Below are 23,647 nucleotides of genomic sequence, written 5' to 3'. Positions count from 1 at the left end.
TACGAGAGCAAAGCATGCTGAGAGCGCCAAAACGGTTTGATTACTTTCGACCGCTTAAGATATCGCTATCGAGCAAAACTCGAGTTTCGGGTAACGGATTTGTGTCATTCAACACCGGCGGATTATGGCTGCGAGCGGATACCGATGCGGCCATATTACACAAGATCTACCAGAGAGAGATGCTGAGATGGGTGTAATGTTAAACTGAGCCGTTTCATTTTTTGTCAATTGCGAAGTAAATGTTTGCTTGACAGTGCAGTTTAACGAGGAGAGGTTTGGTTTGGCAGGAGACTGTGTGTTTGAACTAGAAGCCGATGGAGAATTAGCATTTCTCGCTCGTTCTCGCTTAAATCAGCCCCTTTGAGCGGGGATTATTGATTTTTAACGTGTGCCATAAAAAAAAAACACTCGAACGAGTCTTGATGAAAGCCCGATCATTGTTATGCCCATGTTCCAACGGTTCTACTAGTCACACAACCACCACCAGCTGACATGCGCGGGGCGTTTTTGTTTGTCTACGCATCATCGCACCGCCCGTGTGACAACGAGGACGCCGCGGACAGCAACCACTGATCAAGTATGCACACTGAGCAATCGAAACGAAGGAATGGCCCCGATCTGTTCACCGAGAAACGCATTTCAACGGACAGTTCCTGCATGTCAATGAATCGCTCAGTATTGCACAACAGCCGCGTTTCGACGGATTAAGGGCCGGGAAATAGGACCCCGATGGGAGAGGGGGCGCGTTCCTGACACCGACCGGGAGCAACCACCATACAATGCCGCGGAGAAATTAATCCTCGTGGTGCGCGTTCTCGAGTACACTCGTTTGTCTTTGTTCTTGTCACCTTTCGCTTCATTTTTTCGGTTGGTTTGGTTTTCGAGTGGTTTCCTCGTCCGTTGTTACAATTAGTTGGGTTTGAAAATTGTCACCCATAAAACCGGCACCTCCCGGCACCCGGCAGGCATTCCTAACTAGGGTATTGTGCTGGTGGTGGTAGTGGTGGTGTGACGGCGACTCCGTTTCAGTGCCCTGTATGAAAAAGGGGAGGTAAATGTTATTATCCTACTTCATCAAAATCGGACCTGCGGGCTTTGTTCAATGATACAAACCTATGCAGAAGCGCGCAGCAGTTCTCTACAAACGAACATTTTCTTTTTATTGTTTTGTTGTGTGCATCTCTACCACGTGTGTCGGAGGGGCAGAAAAACGATAAACTTCAATGACCGGATCCGACACCGCCACCGATGATGGGTGGAAGAGCATCGTTTGGCAATACGATTGTGAGCGCTTGCCTGGGGATGCGCTACCAAATGCACCCGACAACACACAATACAAATGATCTTCTGAACCGACGGTGGACGGTTCCCTGGCGGCTTATCCCGTCCCTTTTCGCACCAGGAACTGGTGCACCTCTCCATGGGAAAGCAGGGAAAGTAGGGAAAGCCAAACTGGATGGGTCGGGTGATATAATCCACTTATCTCAAGGACTACGCAGAATGTTTCCTCTCGTGTTGACTAATCTTTTTTGGTAGCGAATCACACGAAAATCGACCAACTTCTCTGCAAGCACAGCTCATCGATAACAGAATGAACGGAATCGTTTTTTTTTTTTTGTTGACAACTGTCAGCTCAATTGCGAAGCGAACAAAAACGCAACTGTCAAACTGCAGAAAGTGACGAGAACAAAGTTGAAGTAACACAGCAGGCGTAACGAGCCAAACTCCGAAGTGATCTCTTTCCGTAAATTAAATCCCAAGATGGATGAATTTGATTTAATGATACAAGCACGGCTAGCCGCCATACAGCTGAAGAAAACCGAAACTATCAACGATTTGATAAAGCAAATATTTGGCGAAGAATTTCACCGTATCTCGATATGGTACGAAGGAAGGTACGTTCCCGGCACTACGCTCCTGGGTCAGTTTGCACCGTCCACACAAGTAGAGTATATGGTGAGCCTCCCGGGCGGCAAGGTGCACGGTTCGTTAGCCCGTGCCGGCAAGGTTAAGGGCCAAACGCCGAAAGTGGAGAAGAAGGACAAGCCGAAGCGCAAAACGGGACGCGCCAAGCGTCGTCTGCAGTTCAACAAGCGCTTCACGCAGAAGACGACCACCGCCAAGCAGCAGCGTCGCCGAGGACCTAATTCTCAGACAGCTCAGGGTTGAAGAAGAATGGCGACGAAGACCTAACGTTTATCTCATCTGTAAAGGGTATGCCGTTTTCAAGAGCCAATAAAATGATTTGAATTGCTGAAAGTAACAGAGGAGTTGTTAGTAGTGTCATTAAGCGAAGGGACGCAGGTTACGGTTCACAGGTAAGTGTCGGCTTTAGCTCATTATTGTCTCGGAATATGCGTGATCACAGCAGACACAGTCCAGTTCCCGAATGCAGATTCGTAGGTGAAGTGGAACTATCGCACTGCTAGCGAACATCCCCCAGCAACCGTCACCAAGTCGGGCAGCAATCAAGTAGTCCACGATCCCTTCACCATCTCCCGAACCCATGCCAGCAGTAGTAGTATTGTGTTTGATTTCCGAAGCGGAAGTTGTGTGACAGCTGGAACTTAGCGAAGCGTTGCTTTTCCGCATTGTTTTGTCAACAGCCGCCATCCAACGTGACTGGTACGGGGGCTCGCGTGGTCTGGTGAGATATTGCCAGCGGTAAGCGGATTGTGCCATCGTGCGCACTAATACGGTTCGTGACGGATGAGCATCACAACTGCATTCGGCGGCGGCGGCGGCGGCGCGCCCTGTGTGACAATTATCTGTCCAAAAAGGATGCGATCCTTTCTCTTACCCCGTCCGAATCATCCCTATCTGTCGAGCCATGGTCTGGATATGGTGCATAGGACGGAGCCTTCGGGACCATCGTCGGCCTCTGGTGGTGTCTGGGATTTAATCCACTTATAACGCTACCTCTTTCCAGCCGGCCGGCTTACGATGCACAGCCGGATAGTGAAAGTTTTTTGCTTTATTAAGGATTTGCTGGAGCGAAACAAGCACAAGAGGGTCGGTGAAGTAAGTTTTCTATTGTTTCCTTTTTAACAAACTATGGCGTTCGAGAGATGCATTCGCTTTCATCTGTTCTTTCTGTATTTTTTAAGGTCCACATAGAAAGGTTCTTTCAACAATCGAACTGAACGTATGCGATTATACACACTCCAATAGCAATACGGTACTTAGAAAAGTCGAACACACCCGGATTCGGGTATGTATCACTTTTTTGCCAACTCTTATTAAGGGCGGAGTTCTAGAATTCAGGGTTTTTGTGCGCACAACATCAGTGTCGATCCTCTCGGGGCTTTAAATGTGGGCCTGTCATAACATGCGAGCGCCATACAGCACACTGGAAGCAGAGTGTGGATGTGTAATGATAGGTTTCGATGGTGGAATTAACGAACTCGATTAGGGAATTGGCAGGCAGGCAGTAGCAGCTGTTGCAGTTGCGAGTTTCGCTTTCATCCAGCCAAAGTAACAGTTAATTGGTGGCCGATGGCAATGCTGCTGCTGGTGGGTGCGGCCTCAACGATTACAGTTTTTATTCGTTTGAAGTTGCAAATAAAGCTGCAACGTACGATTCTTTTCGTACCCCAGCTCCACCAGATGGGCGCTCTATGGAACCAGAAAGCTAGCGAAAAGAGAGAACCTATTACTGGTCCAAATCCGGAACACCAACACCAATATCTCGTTAAGTCCTAAATAGCATCAGAATGTGAAACTCAATTTGTCGCTTCATTGTCTGCCTTCAAACACGCTCTGTCAGCTGTGGTGTGTGTGCCTGGTGTGGTGACACGGGTCTCCTGGGGTCTCTTCCGTTTCGCCCGGGGTTGGGCAGACAAATGCATTGCTCATTAGCAGCATTTGTGCGTATGCAAGCCGAGTGCAGGCACACTTCCAATGGTGGGCTAGAACCGTTAGTAAAACGCGTCAGCTAATTATTTAAAGATTATTTTGTCACCAACTGTTTCCACCATTTCCACTGGTTGGTGCATTGGTGGTGCATTTTTCGGATGCGCATGGATGCGCTCACACTCCCTGGCACTTCAGGCACCATGGCTGTCAGGAAATGGGAACCTAGATACACTGTTGTGTGTGTGTGTGTGGTGACGGTGCACTTTTGTTTGTAAAGCGCACTTTATCTAGAGTGTACGATTTTTAGTTCACCGAGCAAAATAACCGGAAATGGCATGTATGGAGGTCGATGGTGATACGGAAGAATGGAACGTTTCGCAAGTGAAAATTTGCATTGAAACAGAGGTAGTATGATACGTTAGTATTTGTCTTCATTATTTGGTCTCTGTTCATTTTTTAAAATGTTTTCTTTTTTTACCAACAGATCGCAATCCCTTCATTGGAGTTCTCCTTCAAAACGCCCGGAAGCAAAAAAGGACACATCGGTAGAAAAAAACCCCTCTAAAAACCTCGACAAGAGCTCGCACTTTCCTGATTGATAAGCTAATGGCAACATGCACACCGGAAGCCACACCCTTACATCTCCTCCATCGTCCTCCCTTCCGAACGAGCTAATGCCCTAACCGGAAGGGCGGAGTGAAAGGACACATCACCAGTTAGGAGAGCGCGCTATGCAGTGCCCTCGGTATTGCAAAGGATTGTGTCACCGATTGACTCTCCTCGTCTCGATTCTGCATCTGCAACCCCATACCTTTCTCGCCGGCACACACACTACACACACGAGCACCGGAAACGTGCGAAAGCATATTCGACGTTTCTCTTGTACCTTTCTCCATTTACGCTCAACGTCGTCCCCGGGGTTCGAAAGGGAAAGGAGGTTCGATTGGTATCTCACATCCCACGAAACATAACCTCATGCACGGACGACGTGTACAAGGGCAAGGACAATGCCCAAACACGGCAGTAGTTTGACAATTTTAACGACTTTTAACCGGGCGACACATCACACTCTCCTCTGTGAAAAGGGAAAGGTAAATCCTGGCCCGTGTGTCATTGAAATCACATTACTCCCGGGGTTGGAAATCTCGGGCTGTTTTGGGTAGGTTTTTGAAAGCGTGTGTTCGCTCATAAATTAGCTGTCCTGACAGTCGCTACTTTACCACCGCTGTGTGTGTGTGAAGTAGCAAGGACAAGCGCACAGCGCCGTTTTGTCGTTGTCAATTCCCGTATATCCCTCGTTCGATTTCACTCGGGCACATGCCCCGGGATGATGAAGGCAGCCGAACGCGCGTTTCTCTCTCCCGTTTGTCCGCCCGTCCCAATGACCAAACACACACGTTGTGTTCAGGCGGGGGATGAGTTTTTCGCGCCTTGCAACCGGGATACCGGGTTGACAACAACAAAAAAACGGTGCTACAAACCACCAGCATATGTCGCACAATGCGTCCTACACCTAGAGGGACAAACCATCCCCCAACAAACGGGGAAAAAGAAATGCAAAGCGTGCGCCACCACCGTGTGTCAACATTGCCACTTCGGATTGGTACCAACGGCGGGGGCTTGTGACTTCCGTTGGCCAGGGTTGGTTCGTGTATATATACGGGTTGGGTCGGTAGAAACGGTTTTGATGAAAATCCAAATGGAAACTCAAATACTGTTTGTACATGGATCAGGGATTGCATTACCACTCCGCGCGTTCGATACGTTAACGGTCATACACACCTAAAACGATGCAAACAGACAAAATCATTCGATCAAATAACCATTCCCAAACGTCTGCCGGGGGGGGGAAACAGATTACTATCGCTTAACAGCTCGCCTGGAACCTGAACGACCTCTGAACGGAGTCATTTGACACTTACTGGTTACGATTTACGATACATAGTGGGGTATTAAATTTTATACTTTATTGCTTAATGGAAAAATATAACGTTTATGTTTTTGTTAAATGTCCAACCCTCACAAAACCACAAACAAACCAAGCTGCTGCTACTACTACTCCCTAACCCTTGCGCACAGATAAAAATTATAACCAATCGACCGAATATTTACGCTTGATTTCTTTTCTTTTTTTCAGCCCTTTATGTTGCGGGACATAAATTGTTCGTCCTTTTTCGTCGTGCACTCGACTCGGGGGGATGGTGCGGAGGAGTCAAATCATGCACCGGAAATGAAATCAAGAACACGAGCGAAACGCGAACGAAAGGAGAAACGATATCATACCGTTTCAGCACCGAGACAATGCAAAAGCGAAAAAGGAAACGCGCGCGCGGAAATTACTCACCGAGGTTGAGGGAGGTTCTTTTTTTTGTGTGTTCTGTTCATAAAAAAGGATATCGCGCACGCACGCTCTGCCTCTGGCAGTAGGTAGAGTATTGCTGCTTTTATTTGCAGTAAAAGTAGCAGGTGCAGTTTTGTCATGTTAGCCATCCCCTTTGGCTAGGCTCCTCGCTTCCCTACAACCCCTTTATGCTCCCTTTTTTGTGATCGTTGGGGCAAAAAAGGTAAACACACACACATACACATTTCCATTTAGCCGGTTGCCGGTTCGTTCACCAGCTGGCGCCGGTTCTTTGATGGGATTATGTTGCCGCCGGGTGGTACTGGTTGTTTTTTGGTATGGGGAGGGAGAGGAGTTCGCCCTACCACGGAAAACGCCCACTCACGGGACAAGCCAAAACGGGGAACACCCCAGTAGCAGTGCGCGAGTTTGTTGCAAGTGCAATTTTCAACTGACCTCATCGCAACGCTCCCAACTCCCCCTCCCGGTCCTTCGATGTGCGGGGCTTTTGAACCGAAGCAATGAAATTTTAATTAATTACAATTATCATAGTGTGGAGAAGGTGGTGGTGGGGTGGAGTAGCGCATTGAGGGGGATTGGTAGGACAATTCTGCACTTTATCATGCTGTCCAGAATTCAATTAGAGAAAAGGGAGGCCGCCCAACGTGGAATGTAGGTGTGGGTGTGAGAGAGTGCTTCATCTAACACGCATCTTACAACGTAGACAAAGAAGCACGGATGGAAAAAAATGTCATATTGCCACGGATAGTAGTCGGCTTCTTCCTTGTTCCAAAGCTAGCAAAGAATATTGATTTTCCCTTTTTTTTTAGATTCCATTTTTGTGAAGATGACGCCACGGCGACGACGACGATTAAACAAAGGTTCCCCCCTCTAAAAGGAAATAGTTCTTCCTTCCTTCCTTTAATATGGAAAAAGGGAATTAAATGAGTAAGCATTAGTAGAGCGCATGAAAATTGAGACATTCTTCTCCCGATGGCACTGCACACTGTCCAGACAATACAGATTGCAGACGCTCGATAATCGAAACGTTAATTGCAATGATAGTGCATAAAGAGCAGCGGTCTGCTGCTGCTGGTCATGTATATACACGCTGTCCCGAAAGGACATATAAAATATTCATAACAATATGGTGGTAAAACTTCAAACACGAGTAATAACTACCTTCGCACTCCCTCGCTGTAAGTTTCCTTTTTTTGTTGTAACGGACGAATGATTTATTCATTTTCTGCGCGGGCGTCCCGGCATTTTTTTTGCGACATTTCCAGGAAAAGATTTCATCGATCGAGTCAGACACGAACGTCTATTACCGGCGGTGGGGTGCTTTTTACTATACCCAGAAGACCCAGGATAGAGACAAGAAATGGTGCAAAATATTGATTGTACAACGACACCACTTCTATTTTAGTGTTTGGTTTTGTAATAATTCATACAAGCCATATTATTTTATTAATCCCCGTAGTGTACATTTTATCTTGCCTTCCTTCTCCCCTCCCACAAGAAGCACGTGTTTGCATTAGGAAAATGAATCAAAGCGAGTGTCACTAATTCATTTATCTCGTTGCGTTTACGACCGATTAGCCAACCGAAGTTAATCTCGCTCTAAAACGGTCTCGCACTAAAAGCAAGCTCCCTTCTCGACACAACAGAGCAAAACGACGGCACTCCGGAAATTTTCTTCATTTCCCCCAAGGGAGCAGATAGGGAATGAATAAATCGTACGCCACGAGTTTTCATGGTCAGAACGCCCTAAGGGGCCAGTCCTTAGCAACACGTCTCTTTCTCTCTGGTGGTACCATGTTTGGGGCCCACCCAGAAGACAATGTGTCACAACCATGTTAATTGATTTATTTCATTGCCGTTATGAAGGGGGGAAGGATGCGCATCTCGATACGAGTTGAGTGCATATTGTTTCCCCCACCCAAAGGTTATTTTCGAACTGTCCCCAAAAATTCCCTAAAACGGTACAACAACTAATTAAGCAAAGTTTTGTTTTGTTTAATCAAACTAAAACCCTTTTTAAGTGACAAAAAAGGCATGTTAACGCGTTGTTTTCATTTCATATTATCCTGCCCGGTAAGGATACGCACGAAACCGTCGCTGTCTCCTCGGTGTTCGTCTCGCTCGTTATCAATTCGAAGCAACACTTTCCCTACCCGAAATAGGGTTTTTCGGGTCCCAAAAAAACAAGTTAACACGCTCTGCTGTTCACCGCCGCTAATTAGAAAGTATCTAAACTGTTTTCCAGAGCAGCAACGACAGCAGCACCAGCAGGAAATGGGGTTTTGACACCCAACGGTACATTAAAGTCGCACCATTTATCCATTACCACCACCACCATCACCACGCACAGCGTCACCAGGATGTTTTTTTGCTGTTGTTTCTGGACAAAACAGGGTGTGGATATTTGAACCCCACGCACACACAGGTTGGATGAACTTTTGATAGTGAATGTCCTGTCTATCCGGTCGCTTTAGCTTCAAATTTGTCGGTGGAAATTATCATATCTTCCCTGGAAAAAGGGAAGGAAATGTTGCGTGTCTAGGGTTCACTTGAGCATGAAATGTTTTCTTCCACGCGTCAAATTCTACCTTCCAGGACCATCGATCAGAGTTGGCGGTGGCGGACTTTGCTCCCTGCCGATCCTAGCGTGCCGTGTTGTTGGTGGAGGGCGAGAGACATAAACTAACCTCAAAAAGGGAAGCAAAAAAACTCACACCCATACACGCGGGCAAACTAACAAACCGCAGCACGGTTGGTTACGCGTCTGCGTGGCAAATCGTACGGTTAAAAGCGTGTCTAGTCCGGATGTCGCCATTACTTTTCCCGGTGAGTGCATTTTTTTTTCCTTTTCTTTAAGAAGACGCAGTCCACATCAGTCATTTGCCATCATTATTTCTCTTTCCTTTCAGGACGACAGGTAAGCCACCACACTACAGTGAAGGAGTTGGCTGCGCGAGGTCCTTCAATCAGGGTTTTTGTTAGTTTATCCGTAGAACGTGTACTACTAAGTCGGAAATCCAATCAATTCGACTCTCTGGACAGACCTTCCACACTCTACACTCTATGTAAACTTGGGACTATTTGCCTGACTGGCTGGATACACACTCAGAGCCTCCTTTTCGACATCGTCTCGTCCTCGTGTGTGGCTGTCATAAAATGGCAAAAAAGGCACCAAAATGATAATAAACCTTTCTGAAATATTGTACGGCAAGGGCAATATATGTTGATCTATTCTCCATCCCCCGCCAAAAAAACACAACATTCGGGAACGAAAATTTATACACACTTTCTACTTCCATCCAGCCCAAAAGTCCATAAACTTCCAGGACCGCTCAACGACGGTCACGGTCACCGATATTGTTATTACAAGGCCGACGAGGAGGAGGACGAAAACGGAGGAGTTCCAACATTTGTGTTGTTTTATTTTCTCCCTGTCTGTCTGACCATAAAACGATTACACACAACATAAAGCAGCACACATTTGAATTTCGGGTTTATTTGGATTGGTTTCATATTTTCCTAACAAGTAACAAGCCGGAGGGGGAGAAAGTGTGTGTGAGTAGAACATAAACAGGACCTTCTTTCAAATGTCCTTTGCAGTATTACCACAAAAAATGCACCGATTTTGATCGAAATATTGCCCCTCGCTATCCGTTACTGCCGTTGCGTTTGGTTGATTTTTGCGACCCCTGCGGTAGAAAAAAAGTGGTGCCCAAGGGCCATGACGATGTTTATGACTGTTCCGGGCCCGACGGCCAAGCCGACCGCGAAGGTTTCGGTCGTTCTGGAGCGCTTGATAACCGTCTGCTGCCACGGAACAGAACGTCCCGGGCAAAAGGGTTTCAGGAGCGTCAACGGTCCAACTCTATTTCACCAAACTAATTTCAGTATTGGCCTACCAGGCTAGTTACCTCTTTTCCAAATTAAATTGGGAGGTCTATGCCGTGGAAGCGCCGCTACTGATTTCGTAAAGCGCCGTCGAGAAGGCAATCGTGTTCGCCCTGGTTTCACCCGGGAGAATCTTAACACCAAAATAGAGAAACGCACTCTTGAAATGCTGGTGTAAGACTAATTTATTATAACTATTTCCTCCTTTTATACTCTAAATTACAAGCTATCATAGCCTACTAAGAACAAAATATAAATTATTTAATTATAAATTCAAACAGCCACCTTTGATGTGGTCGCTGCGCAACATTCTCCGACCCGTAAATAATCCTATTTACAATAAATAAGCGCAGCCAGTCAAGAGTTATGAGGGACGAAGTATTTTAGCATTCGAAGTATTTTCGCTCGTAGCATCAATAAGATTCCGTTTAAGATGATGGCTAGAATGCTTCAAAAGATGTTCTTTTTGCTCGACATCTACTACTGCTACCTTTACCGCCGGTCGTTTTATAATAATATTTCCTATTTTAACCTCTACTGATCGTACTTGATTATCTTTTGCTAGATTTACTTGCACTACTCGCCCTTTCATCCATTTTCCTGGCAATCCATTTTCATCCACTAATACAACTATATCCCCTTCCTTCAACGGTTCTATTCGGGTCGTCCATTTGTTTCGTTTGATAAGCGTTGGTAGATATTCTTTTTTCCATCTATCCCAATAGATCTTGGCGTGATGCTGAACAAGTTTCCATTGTTTCCTATCTACAGGATTGGTCTCAGATATTTCTGGAGGTGCACACTCGAAGCTTCTTCCGATCAAAAAATGATAAGGTGTTAAAATTTCGTCGTCTTCGCAGCTAACTGGTATATCTGTCAATGGTCTTGAATTTACCATTGACTCTATTTGTATCAGCGTTGCCCGTAGTGTTTCCGGAGTAGGTTTTCTTTCGTTCCATTGATAGAAGAGATGCCGCAACGCCTTTTTTACGGTTTGTATCAAACGCTCCCAAGATCCGCCAAAGTGTGGAGCTGCAGGTGGATTGAAAGTCCACTTGATGTCGAATTTCAACGCTGCTTCTTGTCCCATACGATGATCAATTTCATTTACTAATTGTTGAAGTTCCTTCTCAGCTCCAACAAAATTTGTTCCGTTATCGCTGTAGAGGTGCTGGACTTTTCCTCTGCGATGTTGGAAATTTTTCAAACATACCAGAAAACTATCTGTGTCGAGTTTTTCAGCAAGTTCGAGATGAATCGCTCGTGTTGACATGCATGTAAATAACGCTCCCCATCGCTTTTCCACGGATCGCTTCACTGCAACTTCTATCGGTCCAAAATAGTCCACTCCAGTATGAGTGAATGGTGGTACATATGGATGTGCTCGAAAATGCGGTAGAGGTGCCATCAACGGTTCTTTCGGTGTAGCATTTTTCAATATACACGTTTGGCAGCATGCTTTCACATTTTTTAGTACTACTCGAAGATTGATTATCCAATAGATCTGCCGCAAAGCTCCTATTACTACGTTGTCTGCTTGATGAAGGTATTGCTCATGAAAGTTTCGTACTAACAGCTTTACTATGCGAGGTTTCTGAGGCAATAATATCGGTAATCTTGTTGTCATGGAAATAGCAGCAATGTTTTCTAAGCGACTTCTGGATCGTAGTATTTTATGTTCGTCCAAAAACGGCATTAGCTTATGTATTGGACTCTGTTTCTCTACTACTTTTCCTTTACAAAGAGCGTGATATTCATCCGGAAATCCTTCGATTTGAGCTTTGCGTATCAAAGCCCTTCTTGCGACATCGACATCCTCAGGATCAATTTTTTTCGAAAATTTCTCCCGATCTTTCAAAAAATCGACGAATTTCTTCAAAATGGTTGTATGTTTCAACAATTTACTCCATGATGAATAGTTGTTTTCCGGAATCAAATCGACGATTTGATGCATGGCTACAAATTTCTTTTCTTCATCCGTCTCAACGATCTTTTCTTTTTTCGGCCAAAACTGCTCCTTCTCTACGAGAAAATCGGGTCCATTGAACCAAAGTCGCGTATCTTTGATTATCTTAGTAGCAATATCAGCGGGATTTTCTTTTGATGGAACCCATCGCCATTGGTTGGCACTTGATACCTCCAAAATTTCACTGATTCGATGGGCCACAAACGAATGATATTTTCGGTGTTGATTATTTATCCACGACAAAACCGTTTGTGAATCACTCCAGTACGTTGTTTTCTGAATCTGCAGACGTAATTCCTTTGCTATTGCTTCAGTTAGACGAATACCCAACACAGCCGCTTGCAGCTCCATCCGAGGTATCGATAGTGTTCGTATTGGTGCCACACGAGCTTTTCCAGAGATCAGTCGTACCACGTAATGTTCTTTGAAGCAGGATCGAAGATATACACATGCCGCAAATGCCTGATCTGATGCATCGACAAATGTATGTATCTCCAGCGGTCCTTGATTATTGATTAGTAATGGCCTAGGAATTTGTAGATCCTTTGCACCTTCGACCATGGTTATCCATTCTCTCCATTGCTCGTACAGCGAATTGGAAATTTCAGTATCCCAATCGTTTGAAGAAACGTGTACAGCTTGCATCAGGATCCGTCCATGTATTGTTAGATAACTGATCAGCCCAAGTGGATCATATGTTCTCATGACCGCACTTAACAATTCTCGTTTCGTAGGCTTCTTATTATTTCCGATGTCTGATGATATTCCTTTCAAGTTCACCTTATAGCCGAAACTGTCCGCAACCGTATCCCATTGTACACCGAGGATTTTCTCCACGTTCGATTGCTTCTCATCTATTGATAAAGGTTCAGGACGTTGTTGTCGACGCTCTTCTGAAATACTGTTCATTAGATCCTTATTGTTTGTAATAAAATTCCTTATGTGGAAACCTCCGTTCTGATGCACTTCGATCACTTGTTGAACAGTATTGACAGCATCTTCCAACGAAAAGAAGCTGTCCAAATAATCATCAACGTAATGTTGACGAATTATTGGTTCTACTGCTAACGGATGCGTTTTCTCGTGTTCTCTAGCGTTTGTATTTTTTACCACTTGAGCGCAAGCTGGTGAACATGTTGCTCCAAACGTCATCACTTGCATCACAAAAGTTTCAATCTGGTTGTTCGCATCTCCTTTTCTCCACAAAATCCTTTGTGAGTCTTGATCCTCCGGCCTTATTTTCACTTGATGAAACATTTCTTTTATATCGCCTACCACACAAATGTGTCCTTCACGGAAGCGAATCAAGACTCCGAACAATGAAGCCATTTCATCTGGACCGACCAATAGCTGAGAGTTTAAAGACACATTGTTGATTTTTGCAGCTGCATCAAAAACCAAACGCGGCTTCGGAACCGGCTTGTTTTTATTAACCACGATGAAGTGTGGCAAATAAAATGTCCTGGGCGTATGCTTCGAAACTTCAACCGGCGTTAATTTTCTGATATATCCTTTGGCTTCATACTCCTCAAACGTTTTATTCGCCCACTCCATCAACGCAGGATTTCGAATTAATTGCTTCTCCATACATTTCAACCGCGTTAAAGCGTTGTTATAGCTGTTCGGAAATTTCGGATCGTCACTTTTCCACAATAGACCAATTTCAAACCGCTCTCCCGTTCTCTTCAAAGTTTTTTCTATGATGGAATTCGCTCTTTCTTCTGCACTAGATTTCACCATCTTTGTTGCCTTCACTCCGAAATCTTCCGTTGAAAAATAATTTCGCATCATCTCATCCATGCACTCGTCTCCTTTATGAACCATCAGATGACTAGATTCGCAGTCATAGGTTGCTTTGCCCAAACCGAAAATTATCCAACCCAGCTTCGTGTAAATAGCGATTGGCTCATCTGCTTTTCGCATTTTTCGATTTATCGGTACTATTAGATGACTATGGTTCAAACCTATTAATATAGAAGGGCGAATATTTCGATAGCTGTCCATCTCGATATTACTCAAGTACGGATATTCTGCCTTCATTTGTTCCACATCTAGGCTTTGAACTGGTAAATCCAAATTTCGTATCGTCCTTACATCGTTCAGTTCGTATTCTTTATTATTTTTTCCCGAAATTGTCACGCGAACTCTTTGGCTGTTGGACTCCGTATTTTCGATGTCATTTGTCCACTTCATTGTTAACGGGTCTCTTACACCTTTCAATTTCAATTGCTCTGCCATATTTTCTTCCATCAGAGTTAAAGATGATCCAGGGTCCAAAAAGGCAAAGGTCGTTATTTTCTCCGATCCATTTCTTAAAATAACTGGAACAACTTGATAATACAGTTTTTGTGTACAAGGCCACAATTGATGGTGATTTAATATCGGATTTCTTGACACGTTGTTTTCATTATTATGAGGTTGATTCCATTGCCTTTGAACAGGATTGCGTTGTTCGATCATCTGATTTCTCGGTTCTGGACGGTTGTTTCGGGCAGGTACAGCATGACGTTGTTCTCCCGGTTGATGGTTTCGTGAATCTTGTATTCCAACTCTTCTGATGGTTTTTGCAATAGGTTTCAGCCATTCATTTAGATCTTTCAAATTGACTATTTGGTCGCCGTTCTCTTGGTTATATTCCGACCATTGGTACTGGAATACCATCGGCAGTTTTTCAACGATCTCGTTAACCAATCGCGGATCGTTCAAATATTCGCCATGGTTTAAATTAGTCATATTAATTACCAGATTTTCCACGGATTCTGAAAGTTCCGGAATCTGCGAATGCCTGTTAACTCGGACTTTCAAAATGTCCTTTAGCAAATCCTTGTATACAAGATCTGGTCTACCGTAAGTCTCATCCAAACGTTCGATGATAGCCGGAACGTTTTTTGGGTCCATTAACAGCGGTCGTATGCTTCGCTCTGCTTCTCCTTTCACGTATTGTTGAATTCTTCGCAAATTCTCGAAATTCGAAAATTTTGCATCCTTAGTTGTCTCGTCTAATGTTTTCTTGAATAAAGGCCATTCCTTAGGTTTGCCATCAAAATAGGGTAATGGAACTAGCGTATCACGCCGTATCGCAGAGTTCGTGGTCTCGTCCGTCATTTTTGTTTCTTCAGTCTTAGTAGTCATTCCCTTCAGTACATTTATTAGCTCCTGAATCAGCGATTTTTCGGCTGTATCGGATGTTTTCGATGATGGTTCAGGAACATTTCTCGAGGAACACTTGATGCAGAGCCATGGTTCATCTGGTCCCGGTTCGCGAGTCAGCTTCGCACAATTCAAATGGAACCACCTGTCACAGTCATCGCATTGAACCATATTATCCGCCAGATCTGGTTCATTGCACAATCTGCATGCGCCATTCTTATTTTCTACAAAAAACTTCTTCCTTGTCGCCATGTTCGACAGCAAACAAATTCCTCCTCTCGTCGTTATTCGAAAAAATATGCGGGTTGTTGGTTTATTCGATATCGTTCAACAGTAAAATAGAGTTCGTGAGATTACTTCGCTTGCTTCAAGCAAGATTGATGTAATGGAACTCTCCGTGAGTTCCTCTCTGGAGCCACCAATGTTCCGGGCCCGACGGCCAAGCCGACCGCGAAGGTTTCGGTCGTTCTGGAGCGCTTGATAACCGTCTGCTGCCACGGAACAGAACGTCCCGGGCAAAAGGGTTTCAGGAGCGTCAACGGTCCAACTCTATTTCACCAAACTAATTTCAGTATTGGCCTACCAGGCTAGTTACCTCTTTTCCAAATTAAATTGGGAGGTCTATGCCGTGGAAGCGCCGCTACTGATTTCGTAAAGCGCCGTCGAGAAGGCAATCGTGTTCGCCCTGGTTTCACCCGGGAGAATCTTAACACCAAAATAGAGAAACGCACTCTTGAAATGCTGGTGTAAGACTAATTTATTATAACTATTTCCTCCTTTTATACTCTAAATTACAAGCTATCATAGCCTACTAAGAACAAAATATAAATTATTTAATTATAAATTCAAACAGCCACCTTTGATGTGGTCGCTGCGCAACAATGACAGCAATTGACAGTGACGCCAGGACGACGAATGCGGTTTTGCATCGCTTAATTCACCTAGAACACAGGGGTGGAGGTATGAAAAATGGATAATTTATCCTTCACTAGCCGGCCACTGGTGGGGTGTCCTCGGGGTGAAAAGAGCAGGGAAGGAAGGGAGAGTCCTCTCTCCTCTTCAAAGTGCAACTTCCAATTAACTATCTATTGTGCGTGGCGGATGCAACCATTTTTTTTGCCTACTTCATGCTGATTTGGCCACTGTGTGTACCTACCCTTACAACAATCGGTGCAGCGGTGAAGGTAAGTGATGTAGCAGTTGAACTAATGATCCTTTTCTACGCCATACGACGTTGTGAATGCACAATTTCTAGCTACATTACTGTATATTTTCCTTTCTTTTTTTTCATTCGTTGTACAGGGTCATAACGGAAATATCAACAACAAAAAAGAGAGAGAGGAAACCCGTACCGAGAAGCCAGCAAAATAAACATTCCGCAATCGGGGAATAATAATAATCGTCCGCACGAGAGTGTAGGAAAGCGAACTCAAATAGGACGAAATAGATAACGGAGCAATGGGAAAATCATGGGTACGATTGGGCAAATAAAAATAACGTTCAGTGCGGTGCGACCAGAGACCAGGCCCAAAGAAAAAAAAACCTTCCGAAAACACACGGAAATGGGTTTTCTTCACCTGGAATTTCCAATTTCGTTACGACGCGTCGGCAGTTTCCTTTTAAAAAATACCCCAAAAAATCGATCCTCGCTTTAGAGCTGGCATTAAGGACGGGTATTGTCGTCGGGTAACTGCCGAGGCGGATGCATACAATCCTAAAATAATATTTATACAATTCCGCAAAAAAGGGGGAACATATTTCGGGTCGATCGCGTCCTGATCGGCATATGTGAGCTTTGAACACGCAATCGCATGAAGAACACGTTTGGACAAATAATAGTAATAATAACAGTTGCCGCAACGGTCCTCTCTGCATTCACCCTACCCCTTCGATCCTAATGGGCGTGTCTAATGTCGCATAGGAACCGTCTGTCCAATACATACACACATATCTTCCATCTGTTTGCGATCGACGATCTCCGTTTTCGCAACATGCTTGTTGAAGTTGTCGCCATATTTTCATCATTATGGACCAAATTTATTAGCTCACTACTATGCAAAACACACACAAAGGGTAACGAGAATAGAAGAATCCTTTTTTTATTGCTGTAGCGAATCCAATCATCCATTATGGCAACTACTGTGAAAAAGGGAAGCTGCTGCTGTGCGTGAGCGTTGCTAGCCCGTGAGTGGATTACGCATTGTATTATGCAGTTGTGTGCATCGCGGAAAGGAAGAAAAAGGAAAGGGTGATAAAAAAGGGGTACTTTCCCGTGGTAGGTGAAAGGGAGAGGAGGGAACCAGCCTGCTAGATCCCGCTGTTCTCTGCTCAGCACCCCTTTTTCCAGCTTCTCTTGACGCGACGGTTTATTGCAGTGAACAATCAAAGCAGGCACAGAAGTTCCCCTAGTTCCTCTTCACGGAGGATCATTTAGCCAGCCGTCAGTAGCTTCAGCAAATCATTTCTCAATTCTTTTGGCCCTGTGCCCGTGTGCCGCGGCATCGGTCGGTAAGCCAGTCCCATACACCGCTAACTTGTTATTAATTGTTATGAATAGCTAATTTTCCGCTCGGCCGGAAGTCGTCCGAATAACGGATTGGATGTGACCGACCAGCACAGCACGCTGTTGAGTATGCTGAGGACCAGAAGAAAGGGAATTGTGTGTGAGGTTTTTTTGAGAGGTTACCCTCCATAGACTCTTGGAGTGCTGTAAAAATCTAGCTTCGTTCGTTATGTTCATATGATATCCCTTTCCTAGTTTTTTATGGCCAATGTCCGAACCAACCTCAATGATCTAGATGTAGCGAAGGGAGAAAGGGAGAGAGACAGTGCCGACGGTAGTAAAACTATTTTGATAACCTAATAAAACTTTTATTGTGACCACCGTTACAGATACCACCAGCCACTACTGCAACCAGTTGTCGATGCTCATCCAACTCACTTCCGCTTCCAATCTCCAAAATGCGCTGGAAAAAGCCAAGAGAGTTCTCTCTGTGTGTGAAGGGATTAAAGGTCTCACACATGTGGAATTGCCCGTAAGAGTGCGTCCCTGGAGGAGTGTGAACTGCACGCGGGAAAAGAACGGCACAAAGAAACGGGGTAGAGCACTTGAGAAGGAACCAGCAACCCTCCGTTTTGCTAAGATCTTCCTCTTCCTTGGGCTATAGAAGGAATCCGGATTCACGAAGTTCACACTTGGCCCATCCTTTTTGTAAAGCGAAACTGGCGCTCCAGGCTAGCTAGAGTAGAAGGGGAGGATCCTCGTAGTGCGATCCTTGCGCGACGGACGGGACCAACCGTCGCAGGGTACTTGATCGTCCCCTGCGACCGGTGAAACTGGGGGCAAGTATATTAGTTACACGATAATTGGCATTCAATTGTCCAGACTGTGCAAGGGATTTAACATTCACACATACAGAAAGGGCCCGGGCCTGAGGGATTGATGAAACCCCCTTGTAACTGGTACCAATGCCGTACTGGCATGATCCATTTCTGCTAACCATTCTACTTTTTTATTGCAGACCAACATCGCTTGACTGTTTGAGGTTAGGAAACCCTCTCTCGGCTCTCTCCTCGTGACCGTTTGGACGCAATTATCTACACATTCAATGTCAATCATACGTAACGAATCACGGCAGGGCAGCATCATGCACTTCTCGAGAGCTTTCCGGTCGGTTGGTCGGAGGTTTTTAGCACACACACACAGCAGCAGCAGCACAATGTAATAAGGTCACCAAGAAAAAAGGGGACGAAAAGACGAGAGACAGGGTGTGCGTGATTTGCCGGCAAATGGCGGCGGCCAGAGCTCCGTGCAATGGCGACAAATTCACGGCCATTTCCGGTAACTCTCGGGCGAGGTGAAAAAGGGGTCTTGTTATATGCATATCCTGAACCCGGGAGATTGGTGCATAAAATGGTTGACGAGTTGGGATGGTTATGAGGTCGTCTTCATACGGATAACGATATGATGACAAAGTGCCATTCATTAATTCGTGTTTTATATCTTCAAAACAAACGGTTACAGCTTTAAACTGTTTTAGATATTCAGGCACGCAGGGTAGACAGTAAATAAATCAGAACAAATTATTCTTGAAACAAGCGTTTCCCTCTATTGTGTGCGCTGTGATATCTTTGTCGGTGCTTTCTATGGAAATGATGCACTCACAGTGCAGAGTTTGGGCAACTATATGCAGCACAACCGTAGATTAGCATAAGTGGCACAAAAAGGCCGCATAATACTGGGTGTGTGTACTTGGTTCCCTTTTAGTGGAACTATTTTCTCTTTTATTTTTGCAAAATAGAGCAAAAAACTGAATGCCAACGGGCCAAATCGTTCGCTGCACTTGCCTTGCAGCAGCAGCAGTAAGCAGTCGACTAGACTAGAAAGTGTTGAATATATTAGCTTTTTCTTCCCAAACCAAACGAACCGAACAAAAAACCTGGAGCTTACAGTAGAGTACAGCAACAATATGCCGCTCATCTTGGTTCCCGTAGCCCAATTTTCCTCTTCCTCTCAGTGGAGTCGGCGCCACCAACCCCAAAGTTCCCCCGGCATTAAGCCTCGTTTTCTCAAAAAAAAGGCAACTAATCTGTTCCGATTACTAGTAGCATTATCACGATCATGATCGTGAGCTTGAAGGTGGGTGGTTTTGTGCGTTCTATTTAATTTCAGAGCAAACGCACACTCAAACTGACCCCAAACCGCCGTCGGCATTATGGGTGTATTTTCATCTTTGTGGGAAAACTGGAACAGGGAGCGGGAGCCCTTTAGCTGAGTTTGCGCTAATTACTTGTTCGAAGCGCACGGCTTGTTATCAAAAACCAAAGACAAAGTGCTCCAAAACGAAGAGAAATTGGACCATCTAAAAGCAAAGAACGGTCAAACACAGATCGGTACAACAGTGACACACAGTTACAAACGCTGTCCAATACCGATTGCACTAAACCTCTTTCGCCCAATAACGCGTTGCAAATTGATTGTTGATCTTCTGTCCATTTACACTGTTATCATCATCGTCATCGTCGTTGTCTGAAGGGGTATTTATTTTTCTCGATCTATTAATGTCACCCCGATTAATGTCATCTGCCCGCACGCACTCCTTTCCCCTCTCTCTCTCTCTCTCTCTCTCTCTCTCTCTCTCTCTCACTATAAAGCGGGTCGCGTAGACGGCCGCCTTCAAAGACCGACCATCATCTGCGACCATAATGGTTGACTAAATAATAATGCTCTTGCCCTCTTGGTACGGCGACCCGCAAAGGCCGACCGCTTGGACACACATCACAAGCCCGGTCGGACGGTGGTCTCTCCAGAAACAGCAGAGTTTTGCTTTGGGGGGAGGGATGTGTCATTTTGTTGCGCACGCGAGATATCAGATCGTTCCATCTACAGACCAATGACCATTTGGATCGTATTCCCCCGGCGTTCACTTTAGTACGACCTAACCTAACTTCCCCAAACTCTAAGGCCGCAGCATGTCGGTGTGTGTGTGTAGAATCTTTTCCAAACCCAAGTGTTGATCGTCATCCAGTGTCTTCTCTCTCTCCGTGTGTGTGTTGTTTGTACTCAGCAACAAAGAGGAAAAGAAGGCCACTTAATTGGTGCAATTATGTTGAGAAAAGCCAACGCCACCACCAGCCAACGCTCACGATCGCGAGGCCTACTTGGTTGGTGAGTGAGCTCACGCTCTGCCATCGTTCGTTTCTTGTAGGAACGTGGTAGAAGGTGGCGTGGTTTGAGGGTAGAACGACAGAAAGGTTATCGTTACGCATCGTAAGCTAGAATCGTAAGCAGTTCCTAGAGACTCACTTGTATGGCAAACAAGTCTACGGGGGAAACACTGAGGGCGTCATTCCGTTACATTCCCGTAACTAGCCCACACACACACACACACAGATCGATCTATCGTGCCCTAGCCCCGATTGCGTTTGTTTATTTTACAATCGATCATCGAGATACGCGGGTGCGCGATCGAGCGAGAGAAGGAGAGAGAGAACGAAGAAAGAGATATTTACCGTGTACATGATGATCACACACACATGACACTTTCAGTGCGACACGTTTCGTCGTTCGTTAGGTAACATTACACACGATTCGACACTGCTTCCGGGCGTGTCACGACGCCTCACGATGATGATGATGAGGACGATGGGCGCACCAACACATTATCGGCAATAAAGTTAAATTTAAAACATTTCTTGCACCGGTTTTTGTTCGTTGCTGGGCTCCACACAAAGCGACCTGTGCATCGCCGTTTGGTAAGCCCTTGCGCGCTGTCGGTGATAAATTTGAACCTAACCTCCGAAATTGGGGGGCAAAGTTGATTGACGCGATCGATCCGAGTTTGGAGCTGGTTCAACGCGCGCGCGTGAGATGGGTTGCCTTGTTGCTATTAAATTTATGTGCCCCCATCTCGCGCAATAATTGGCACCCGTTACTGGAAAAAAAGACTGGGAGACAGAGAAAGAAGAAAAACTGGGCTTGGCAATGCCGACGCGCCGCGTCGCGTCGAATAGAATGCACTACACAACATAAACTGCACACACAATGGAGCCATGTTCTTTGGCGGCCCAACATCCCAAGCGCAAGCGGGTTTTGTGCATCTCTTCTCGCGCACAACTCTCGCGCGTTCTTCTCCAAAACAATGAGAAAAGGTGGAGGCCTTCTCCTGTAGGGTGGTGGGGGTGTTCCGGGGGGCAAAAGCTAGAAATCGAAGCCCTCGTGTATAACGAAAACCCTTCTCTCCCCCCCCCCCCCCCCCCCATCATCATCATCGGTTAGAAGTCATCGACCTGCGCTGGTGCAGCAAAGCAAGCGCGCTCGAACGAACGCGCATCGTTGTTGTCGCGTTGGAAGCGGAAAGCTAGGAGAAGGAGAGATAGGGAGAACCGCGCGCGTCCAACGGTGATTTGATTGCAACTCCACACAACTCCCCGTTCGAAAACCTCCAGTCAATCGTCCGCTGGGTTAATCTATTGAACCGCATAGATCTAGGCGAGGGAGAAGATATCAGCCGCCGATCGAAGCACAATCGAAGAATGGATGGATGGACGGGAAAATCCCGTTGGAGCCGGCTTCGATACGGCCGTGAAACCGCAAAACCTAAACACAAAAAACCGGGAAGCTAATCGATTGAATCATAATCCACACTTCCACACACACAGACACAACCCCCACGAGTTCACGACTTTGCTTCGCTTCACGCAACTTTAGGGACATGTACCCGCAAAGAACGCAACGGCGGTTGTAGGGCCTGCGATCCAGCGATCATCATCCCTAATGGTGTGGCAGAAGAAAGGAAAGGTGGCTGCCGTGTGTGGAGTTGGAAGTTATCACTGCTCTTCACGGTGGATCTAATTTGCATCTTATGCAGCCGGTAATATAATTGCAGGAAGATGATGATGATGTTGCGATCGACAACAGGGAAGAGCCCTGTTCGAACCGTTATGCTGACTGGCTGGCTTTGCGAGTGTTTTTTTTCCACCATTGGAAGCTAATTTCTGTTTGCTGGCGTCACGCAATGGTAGAAGAAACCCCGACGCCATTGGAGCCAAAGATCTTGCAACGATGGAACAAAGATACGATTTCTTTGTTGTGGCGTTAATAGTGAGGATATCTCATTGGAAGTGAAGTTTTCGATACTTGCACCAATGGTTCAAGTGAAGTGACACACGCTGTATTGCCAATAGAAGCGCTCCATGTTCCATCATGGGGCTGCGGTTTATTGAACCTGTAACAAGAGCGTGAGCGAACGACGCAAGAAGCAAGAATCTAATCAAGGTAAAAGGCAACAACGACGACGACGACGACGTCGACTTCTCCCTTCCCGTAATTATCATTTAATGAGCACACACCGAAGCTCCTGCCGAAATCTTGATGACCTCCTGGGTTTTCCTGGGTGCAGCAGTCAGTTTGTTGTGTGTGTTTGTGTCCCCCCGAAACAAGGGTGGGCTTTCAAATTAACGTCTATTTATCTAACGCCCCATTCCCCGGAACATCTCTTGTCGTTTATGGGAGGATAAGTTCTTTTACTTAGTGAAGAAGCTTTAGCTATTCTTCTATGGAGATGTGGTGCGCTTCTTGCTACAATGGACGAAGAAAGTGGGAACAGAATTATGGAACCGTTGACGGCGGATGAAATCATTAATCACCAAAAAAAGGTGAGGTCTCCCACACGACCTCATGAGATCTCCTCTGTCGAAAGAAGGAGGAGAAGCATTACATCAAATTTTGACCCGTTCGATCGATCGATGTATCTGTCCCTAAACGCACCACAGCATAAACAATTCTACCCGCCGCCAGTTCTGTCTGTTCTGCCTTGCCCAAACAAGGAAACAGGCCGCCCATTTCCTTCCCAATCGTTTTGGTGCGAAATGGCGCGAAAGCAGTCTTTGGGGGCATTTTGCGAGTGCATGATCTTGAGAGGAGG

The 23,647-nt window shown here is 45.6% G+C and overlaps 2 protein-coding genes across 2 annotated transcripts in view; one reads left to right on the top strand and one right to left on the bottom strand.

The window, feature by feature from the left end:
- The window catches only part of LOC120953892 (lachesin), a 33,285-nt gene that overhangs the window by 3,162 nt on the left and 6,476 nt on the right, over positions 1 to 23,647 (bottom strand). The gene's annotated exons all lie outside the window — the stretch shown is intronic.
- Positions 1,688 to 3,635, top strand: LOC120953897 (FAU ubiquitin-like and ribosomal protein S30). Its single transcript, XM_049608074.1, has one exon. The coding sequence runs from the start codon at positions 1,762 to 1,764 to the stop codon at positions 2,167 to 2,169; it is 408 nt and encodes a 135-aa protein (XP_049464031.1). The 5' UTR covers positions 1,688 to 1,761; the 3' UTR covers positions 2,170 to 3,635.

The sequence above is a fragment of the Anopheles coluzzii genome, chromosome 2 (assembly GCF_943734685.1).
Source record: "Anopheles coluzzii chromosome 2, AcolN3, whole genome shotgun sequence".
In the NCBI taxonomy this organism is placed as follows: domain Eukaryota; kingdom Metazoa; phylum Arthropoda; class Insecta; order Diptera; family Culicidae; genus Anopheles; species Anopheles coluzzii.
The sequence above is the reverse complement of the archived record's forward strand: the minus strand, read 5'-3'. Positions and strand labels throughout refer to the sequence as shown.

Coding starts and splice junctions, on each gene's coding strand:
- LOC120953897 (XM_049608074.1), top strand. CDS start 1,762: ATGGATGAATTTGATTTAATGATACAAGCACGGCTAGCCGCCATACAG.